We start from the raw sequence: 9,768 nt of genomic DNA on the forward strand, positions 1-9,768 counted from the left end.
AATAAGCTCTAGTGAACCACAGTGCTGTTTGTTTTGAGCTGAGTTGTTGACGATATGGAGAAATGTTTAGAGAATATTTTAAGTGGGTGGGTGAGGTGAGGAAGACGTGTCTTTATATCCTGATAGGGACCAAATGTCCCCAGAGGGATAGGAATACAGTTTTGGTCTTGTGTGGGCCTTTGATTCATCCCTAAATAAAAACTGTTTTTTTTTTTAAATCTGTTTTTCCTTTATTAATCATCGTAAACTGTTTCCCTTGTTCACCTAGGTTAAAGTTAGTGTTAGGTTTAGGGGTAGACATTGTATTTGTTAACTGTATTAATAATTATATCAATGACGGATCCTCAAAAGGCGAGTAGTGCTGTCCTCGCGCTTTACAAGCAGCGCGCGCTTGGCTTGTCGCCTAGCAACCGGTTCGCTTTACCCTGGCTGCCAGCAGCAGGTGTATGAGAGAAGTAATGGCGGACCGAGGACTGGAGAAAGCTGACATCGGGGCATTAAGCCCTGAACAGCAGGAAAAATTGCGCCAGTTTAAGGTACTCTAGATTCTGTAATCGGGAAATGATAAAAGGAGGGTAAGCTGCCCGGTATTTTCGGCGTTTTAGAAAACAATGCGTTACTTCTGAAAGTGATGGAAGTGTGTGTTTTTCCAGTGCTATAGTTTAAATAGCTGATTCAGGGTGAGTAAGTTACTTTTGTGGGTTTATGAGCAATGTCTAGATACTTACATGTATAAAAGTGAACGAGTCTAACACACTGAGTCTTTCAATCAGTAATATCCAGCCAGCAGAGGTCATTTGGTCAGAGACGGACACAATAAAGAGCTAGAGCTAAATAAGCTGTAGCTCTGTAGCTACATGTGTAATAAAATATCTATTCACTGTAAACAGTTTCTGTGTTACAGATGAGCTGTTTTTAAGAAGATAATAAGACTATTAGAAAATCTTAAATATTAGATCAATTTAAGCAAGTAAAATGATGGTTTAAGACAGTAATAACAATTTCAATTTCATACCTCTCACATCCCATGCTCACAATGGTCCACCAGGCCATCAGTGGTGGTCCTCTTAGCAACATACTGGTATCAGTCTATAAATCTATATAAATGTTTGTTGTACCTGAAAAACAGACGTAAATGTACACTGTGAGCTTGTTTGACAGTCTTCATTCAAAGCTTTCTACAGAGTGTGTCAGCTGGAAAGTGCCCTTTGTGTAAAAAGTGAGGTCAAGCACTGATGACACATGAAAACGTCTGGCTCACAATCAACGTTCCATGTCATCCCAAGGTGTACAGTGGGGCTGATCTCAGGGCTTCTCACAGCCCACTGGAGTTTCTTTTCACCAAACTCATTAAACCATGTCCTTATATACCTTGCTTTATGCAGAGGGACATAGTGTCTTCTTTAAACTGTTTGGAAGCATGCAGTTGTCTAAAATATCTGTGCATGTTGCAGCATCAATTTTGCTGTTCACTGGAACTAGGGAACCACTTCAGACCATTAAAGTTCTTGCACCATACATTACTGTACTCCATACAATACACTTGGTACTACGCTTTCTGGTAGGTAGTGCTCTCCTGGTATCCACCAAAACCAAGATTCATCCATCAGACTGCCAGATGGAGATGTTTGATTCATCACTACTCAGATACAGGGTGAATTGCATCACTCCAGCTGCTTGGCCATAAAAAAACATTTCATGAAGTTCCAAACAAATTCTTTGGAATTCGTTGTTTCCAGAGAAAAGGGTGGAACTCTGTAGCGAGTGTCACTATTGATTTTTACCAAATTCAGTTTCTAACACTGGGTCGCTGAGCTGTTGCTGCTCCTAGATCCTTCTAATTCCCAATAATAGCACTTACATTTGATGAGTGCAGATTGCACAGGACTCGTGGCTAATATGCTGTTTTATGATCATTTAACGTCACTGAGCTCTTCACTATGACCCATTCTATTGCCAGTGTTTGTCTTTGGAGATTACATGACTTTGATTTTATGTCCCTGTTAGTAGTGGCAGAAGCATCTGTGTTCCAAAATTTTGACTTCAATACGAAAAATAAAATAAAATGAATATATAAATAAAAAATAAAGGATTGGCACCTAATAGCTCTATTCAATCTTTTCACATCTTTTGAGTCTTTATCATATTTCCAGTGTACTTTTAACACAGTGGGAAAGGAAGGCTGCCTTATCTGCCTGGTTGCTGATTCTGCTGGCATTTGTTTGCCTATGGGGGAGGGGGAAATTGATAAAAATATATGTATATTTACATATATATGTTTCATAAATTATATATAAAAAAATTATAAAATATATTAATATATATATGATTGTTTTCAAATTTAATCTACCTGAAAAACAGACCTTGAGCACACACCTTTACTAGTACGAAGATGTAGTGAGTCAAGCTGCGGGCTAATAATTATGTATTTGAGATCATTCCCTTAAAGTTTAAGTTTTACAGTTAATATCATTTATGTTTATTATTCATCCTTAATAAAACTGTAGTAAATTACTGTTAAGTTTTTTATTGTTTGTTTTTCATTCATACAGCATGTGTATTTGACAAGTATGTAGTTAGCACATTATGAACTGGATTATTGTAAATAATTAGATCAAAGTTTTTGATTGAAGTCTTTTTAATTAATGTAACTATATTTGAAACCACATATCACTTATTAAGCAGTCTTAGACTCAATACACATCTTTGCAGTTTATCTCACTCATTTAAATTACATTTGATAGCATAAGCAGAATACTGGTATCATATTCACTAACCTGTCACTCTTTAAAGTCTGTGAACAAGTCAGGATGTCTGTAGGCAGGATGCTTTGCCAAGTTGGACATGTTGGCTCCCTTCACTTGCATTATTTTGTAACATATCTTACAGACAGATTTTGTGATGTCCGTGGGCTTGCCCTGACTGTCAGCAACATAAGCAAAATAATGCCATATTTCACTTCACGTGTCTACTTTGCTCAAACTGCTCAAGATCACCTGTATTTGCAGCCATGCCTCCAGGTTCATCACCATGAAACCGTGAGGGGAAAAAAAAATTTGTAAAAGCAGCGTGCTGCCCACACACTGCCCCCTATTATCGAACACTCTGAACTACAGCTGTCACTCTTAAAGTACCGGTACTATTTGTATCGGTTTTAAAAGCAGGGTATTACAATACTTTTCTAATACCGGTATATCATGCAACACTAATCTGAACTCAATCATAAAGAGGGGTGTCTACATACTTTTGGCCATATAGTGTACACCGATCAGATATAACATTATGACCACCTTATTGTGTTGGTCCCCCTTTTGCTGCCAAAACAGCCCTGATCTATCATGCACTGTGTATTCTGACATCTTTCTATCAGAACCAGCATTAACTTCTTATAGTAGCTAATCTGTTATAATAGTATATTAAGTGTGTATGAGTAATAGTAGCTAATCTGTTAGATCGGATCACACGGACCAGCCTTTGCTCCCCACGTGCTTCAGTGAGCCTTGACCGTCCATGACCCTGTCACTGGTTCTCCACTGTTCCTTCCATGGACCACTTTTGATAAATACTGACCACTGCAGACCAGGAACACCCCACAAGAGCTGCAGTTTTGGAGATGCTCTGATCCAGTGGTCTAGCCATCACAATTTGGCCCTTGTCAAACTCGCTCAAATCCTTACGCTTGTCCATTTTTCCTGCTTCTAACACATCAACCACTTGCTGCCTAATATATCCCACCCACTAACAGGTGCCATGATGAAGAGATAATCAGTGTTATTCACTTCACCTCTCACTGCTCATAATGTTATGCCTGATCAGTGTAGATGTCTTCACATTTTTACCCAGAGTGAATTTGCTAATAAATGTCATTTTTATATTTTCAGTGAACAATGAACTCTTTCCACCAGTAATGATTCAGTGTTCTCTTAAGGATGGAATTGCATATAACAGCCTTTAGAAACACATGATGCGCTGACCATTTGGTTAGGCTTACTCACCACAAGATCTTGTGGCACAAATTAAGTATTGCTGGGAAAGCAAAACTGAAATTTGTCAAATGTTTTTGACTGCAGAGTGTTGATTCCGCTTTGACTTTTTCCCTTAGATCAAGACAAGAATAGCGAATGAAATGTATCTGAGAGCTCATCCAGAAGTAGAAATGCTGCTGAGTGATTTTCTGAGGTAAACACCCCTATAATTAGGTTTATGGTAAGATTAGGCACAAGAAACATCCACTTGATGTGAGTTTAATCCTGGAATGGTTGTTAATGTCAGATGAGCTGGTTTGGGTATTTCCCAAACAGTCTCAGTTTGGGGATTTCGGAAACATTTTATAAAGAATGGTAAGAGAAAAACATTGAGAGAGCGGTAGTTCTGCCTTCTTGGCCAGATTGGTTCAAGCTGCCAGGAAGAATCTTATACCACATATGATCATATAATCTTTACAACCTTGATGAGCAGAAAAGCATCTCACCATGCACAAAACCTTGTGGTATAAGAGCTACAACAGCAGAAAACCACAACAGGTTCCATTCTTGTCAGTCAAAAATAGGAATCTGAGGCTATAGTGTGCACACACTCCTAGAAACTGAACAGTTGAAAATGATAGCCTCCTCAAGGTCTGATCTTTTATGTTCTGAGATGCTTTTCAGTCTATCACAGTTGCAAAGATTAATTATTTGAGTATAGACTTCCTGTCAGCTTAGACCAGTCTGGTCATTCTCCTGTCATCTCTGTTTCATCCTGCAGACCCTCTGCTTACAGGATGTTTATGTCTCGTTCTGTGTAAACTCTAGAGAGTGTAGTATGTGAAAATCTCTGGAAATCAGCAGTTTCTGAAACACTTAAACCAGTCCATCTGATACCAACAACTACGCCATGGTTAACGTTTAAGGGATCAGACTTTTTCTTCATACTGATGTTTGATGTGAACATAAACTGAATCTTTTGACATGTATCTGCATGATTTTATGCATTGTGCTGCTGCTGCATTCATGAGTCTTTCAATTTAAGGACTGCAAATTAAATGTTGCAAATTAATTAATCCTTATTCCCCCAAAATGAATCAATTCCTACATCTAAATCAAATTCAGTAATTATTAAAAACATGAGATATGTATTTCTACTGAAATATATTTACCATTTTCTTTCTCTCTCCTTCTTTTACTCCTCAGAGATGTGTTTGTTAAAAGACCTACAGACATCTGTGAATTTGCTGTAGGTAATATGTTTGCTTTAATATTTCAAATAAATTATTTGAATGTACTGCATATAGATTTAGATGATGATTACTAATGTGAAAACAGTCGTAAATGGAACAGAACGATGGATTTTTTCCTCATGAGGTCTCATTATCTGTTCGGTAAAAGTCAGATAGTTAATTAAATTAAATTGGTTGATTTTTCTTTCTTGAAAAATAGATTTCTGTGGAAAGTTTAGAGAAAGAATGCTACTCATTCTAAAAATATATTTAAGAATATAAATCTTTATTGTCATCGTATAAGTACTTCCCAGCAGAGTCCTGAGATACAAAACACTAGGAAAACAATATAGGGCTGTATAGACCTTATTCATATAGGTTTGTAGAGATAATGGTACAGCTGCTTATTAGACGTATTCATGGACAGTGAAAAGTGCTGTAGTGCCATGCATTTAAGTAAATAACGGCAGCACAGTAATATTTGAGTTTAAGGTCGAGTTTCATCCTCCATATACTACCTGGTTGTATGTTGTATACAGCAAGATCAATGATATACATAATATGTATTACCAGGGGAATATGAAATTATATATAAGGATATGGGTGTGATTTCTGAGTTATTACTGTAATAATGGATATAGGAAAATTAGATGGAGCGCATGGACCTTTCATATTGTCTTCATGATGTGGTATTAAATTCAGAGTATCCACAAATGCTTCATAGCATTTTGAGGAAAGAATCAACAACAAAATGGACGTGCTTTTTAAAAGGAAAAATAGGGGCACAGCAATGGCAGTGGCAACAAGCTTTTATTGTCATTTCAAGCATATAAAGCTGATGCAGTACACAGTGAAATGAAACAACATTATTCTAGGTCCCTGGTGCTACATAAAACAACATAGAGCTACGTAACAAAACACAGAGCTAAAGATGTAAAGTAAGTTGTCCTAGCCACATAAAGTGCATTGTATGCAACCTAGTGCAAAGAGTGTAAGACAAAAGACAGGACAGATACACGAAATAGTGCCAACAAGTGTACAGTTCTGTTCTATTCAGTTCTGTATATATTATTAAAAATATTGAAAACACTAAAACATTGTAGTCTTTTCCATCCCATTTGCATCGCATCCGACATGTCACAACTTGTAGTCAGATTAACATTGCCTCCTCCTCCTCCTCCTGAATATATTTACACTTAGTCTACGGGATTCCCACACCCTCCTATGAATAATTTTCAACGGTTAAAAGTATCACAAATTCCCCTTCACAATCTTGCTGTAAATTTCCAACTGACTCATTAGTCTGGTTTCAGTTAATCCCGTGTGTATCTAGGGGGGTTATGTCTGTGTTCCTTTGATTTTGGCTCTGTCCTGCCCACTGGCCTAGTCCTATTCCTCCCTCCTATGCCTTCTCCAAGTGTGCCATGAGTCTCCTTCATGTGCATTTGTGTCATTTAGTCCAAGCCTTGTCTTCTTATTGTTTGTGGTTCATGGTTTTGACCTTACCCATTTTTCTCATTTCTTGATAATGGGTGTTCTGTGAAATCCTGTTCTAAAAGAACAAAAGAACAGGATTGCGAAAGTAAGATGTCCATCTTGTACTGGTATGATGTCATGGTGCAGTAATTTATGGAAAATACACCACATGAGAGCTATGAAGCACTAAAGCAGACACATAAGCAAGTTCATTATTAGAATCAGCTTTATTTCCAAGTACTGTGGGTTTTACATGTACAAGGAATTTCCCTGGTGTATTGGTGTGCAACAATAAAAATATAAACATTTTATTGTTTTGTTGCATGAAGTTATCACTATGGAAACAAGATCCTTGAAGTGACTTGCCACAACAAATGGCTGTGGTTTCAACAGTAAGACACAAATACACTACTTAATAGGTATCTCAATATCTTTAACATTTGTGCTCTGGATTTTGTTGGAAATATACTTTCTTGCTCCATTAACTACGTTGAACAAACTACGTCATATTTTCCATATTAAAGGGCTTAGCTAATCATACTTGCATTGACAAGCAGTAGGAAAAAGTCAATTGGCTGTTCTTTGCGAGTTACGACAATCATCATTCTGACATCACTGTCTGATGGTTTTGGTGATTCATTCAGGAACAGGTGGTTTGAACTCTGAATGCCTGCTTTGTAAGAGCTTTGTTAATGCTGTAATTCTAAACGTTTTTAGGTTCTCATTTAGTTAAGCCACCATGCATTGACTGAAGGACCTACAACAATATTAGCAAACACTAATTCTAGAAGGCATTTGGTCCACCTCTTCTTTCAGCATATGATATAGACAGAGTAATGCTTGACAAGCCTTCTTATTCTTAGTGTACTGCACTGCAAACAAATAATATCCATCTATACCATTGGCAATATTCATGTATGTCCCAAAGCATTCTTGATCACTCATGCATATACTGTATATTGTCTTAAGTTGAAGGCAAAATGATTTATGTAGTAAATCCATGTGTGCTATTGAACATACAAAAACCTCTTTCCTCTCCTGGATTCTGTCCCATCCTACAAAAGAGTTTTTTAAACAAAGCACATGTAATGGCAGATTATCTGTCTGTCTGTCTGTTCGCTATCTATCTATCTATCTATCTATCTATCTATCTATCTATCTATCTATCTATCTATCTATCTATCCATCTATCCATCTATCTATCTATCTATCTATCTATCTATCTATCTATCTATCTATCTATCTATCTATCATGTATGTTTGATTCAGTTGTTACACCATGAATGTATAGGATGATATGTGATCTCAGCATGTATTTGTGCCATCTCAACTACTGTACATTCATTTGATCATGAACACTTGAGAGCTAACAATGATTTTTCTTTACACTTTTTTCAGGTCACTTCAGTGATCCAGGCCTACCAAGGAAAATTCAAATAAAAATGGACGAGAAGGCTTCAGTGAACATATGAAGAGGTTTTAAACTATATATGTACCATAAAGCAATGACAAACACAATAAGTTTCTTCAGCATGCTAGCACTTGCTACTCAGAGCTATTTTGTAATTGGGTTTTCTCAGGGGAGAAGACGCTGGCTCGTTTGTTAAATGAGACTACAGGGATGTAAAAACCTATGGAGATGAACTCCACTGAAGTGAACAAAATACCACAATCAAATGTTACTATAGTCACATCCACTGCATAGGAGAGGACACATCTAAAAGCATTTGTCTTCCTATCAAACATTGTCTACTTTTTATCCACCATTTTGTACACAAGATGCTATTGTCTAAACAAGAAAATGCACATTTTCCTCAGAAATGTTAATGGGAAACATTACCTTCTGGATTTGTCACATTCTATATGGTATTAAAATTATCCTTCCAGATTTACTGACTCCCCAATATTGATTAAAAAAAGCTAAAAATACCTGCAAGTGATGTTTTGAGCTACATCGAAATATAGTTTTATTTTTACAAAACACAGGTCTTAAAAGTGTTATTAATGTTATGATTCCTACCTTGGAGTGAACTACAATGCAGAATCTGTTTCTCTAAAGTTTGTGGACTTGAAATGCCTTAACAGAATTCATGTAATCTCAAATTCAAAACAAATCGCAAACCCAATATCTCTGGAAGACGCCATATGTAATGTTCACTCATCTCTCTGTATAAGCACAGTTTAATAAAGATGGTATGTAAATAAATTAAATATATCACCATAATTGTGTCATCTTCTGTCTTTCTCTTTTGGGCATTTGTTTGGAAGAATTTGTTCTTTGCTCAGTGCACTCCAAGATCATTAAGGAGATGTTTTAAATATGCCTTAATAAGCCCCAGAGGGACCTAGGTGGACACTTCATATTCATTCAAACATTAACTGGTTTTAATTGTTATTGTACTTGTGTAATTGAGCCTGAATACAAATCATTTGGAACACATACTTGCAATCAACCCTAACAATTAACCCTAAACAACCCTTAACCCTTTCGTCTCTGCTGATGAAAATTAATTCCCCACATGAATCCTACCGTCACCATGCTTCACTGTGGTGCTGATCTCTGAAAAACAGTGTTGAGTTTTCAAGTGCTTTGTCCCAAGGCAAAATAATTTAGTTTTATATATAGTCTTATAAGACTATACAACTATTATCTATATGTTTGCTGACTTTCCATATAAAAATACAAGTACCTTTACTTTAATTATACAAGCGCAATGAGATTCACTGTGCAGTTCTTCATCAAGCTACACTATACAGCCGAAAGTTTATGGACACCTGACCAATTACCCTCACGCGCTGTTTGAACATCTCACTACAGATTCAATCCCTGCTGCTTTTATTACAGTCTCTTCACTTCTAGGTAGGCTTCCCAGTAGATTTTTAAATGTGGCTTTGGGGATTTGTGCTTGAACTCAATTGAGCTTCACTGAGTTAATGAATGTGTGTAACCATTTTGATCTGTGTGTGTGTCTGGACAGGTCCATGTTCTGCTGTGTGAGTTGATGCAATTTTATATCACTATATGTACAATGTTGTTCTATAAACATCAGAGCTGTGATCTCTCTATTTACTACAGAGTTACCTTTGGCCTCTTT

The 9,768-nt window shown here is 36.8% G+C and overlaps 1 protein-coding gene across 1 annotated transcript; it reads left to right on the forward strand.

Moving 5' to 3' along the window:
- The first annotated feature begins 409 nt into the window (after positions 1–409).
- LOC131345766 (RIIa domain-containing protein 1) lies at positions 410–8,869 on the forward strand. Its single transcript, XM_058378854.1, has 4 exons — positions 410–536; positions 4,103–4,179; positions 5,172–5,218; positions 8,072–8,869. The coding sequence occupies exons 1-4, from the start codon at positions 447–449 to the stop codon at positions 8,143–8,145; spliced, it is 288 nt and encodes a 95-aa protein (XP_058234837.1). The 5' UTR covers positions 410–446; the 3' UTR covers positions 8,146–8,869.
- Positions 8,870–9,768: the final 899 nt, after the last annotated feature.

The sequence above is a fragment of the Hemibagrus wyckioides genome, linkage group LG01 (assembly GCF_019097595.1).
Source record: "Hemibagrus wyckioides isolate EC202008001 linkage group LG01, SWU_Hwy_1.0, whole genome shotgun sequence".
Classification (NCBI taxonomy): Eukaryota; Metazoa; Chordata; class Actinopteri; order Siluriformes; family Bagridae; genus Hemibagrus; species Hemibagrus wyckioides.

Coding starts and splice junctions, on each gene's coding strand:
- LOC131345766 (XM_058378854.1), top strand. CDS start 447: ATGAGAGAAGTAATGGCGGACCGAGGACTGGAGAAAGCTGACATCGGG. Junction 4,180..5,171: donor CTGCTGAGTGATTTTCTGAG/GTAAACACCCCT, acceptor TTTACTCCTCAG/AGATGTGTTTGTTAAAAGAC. Junction 5,219..8,071: donor CATCTGTGAATTTGCTGTAG/GTAATATGTTTG, acceptor CACTTTTTTCAG/GTCACTTCAGTGATCCAGGC.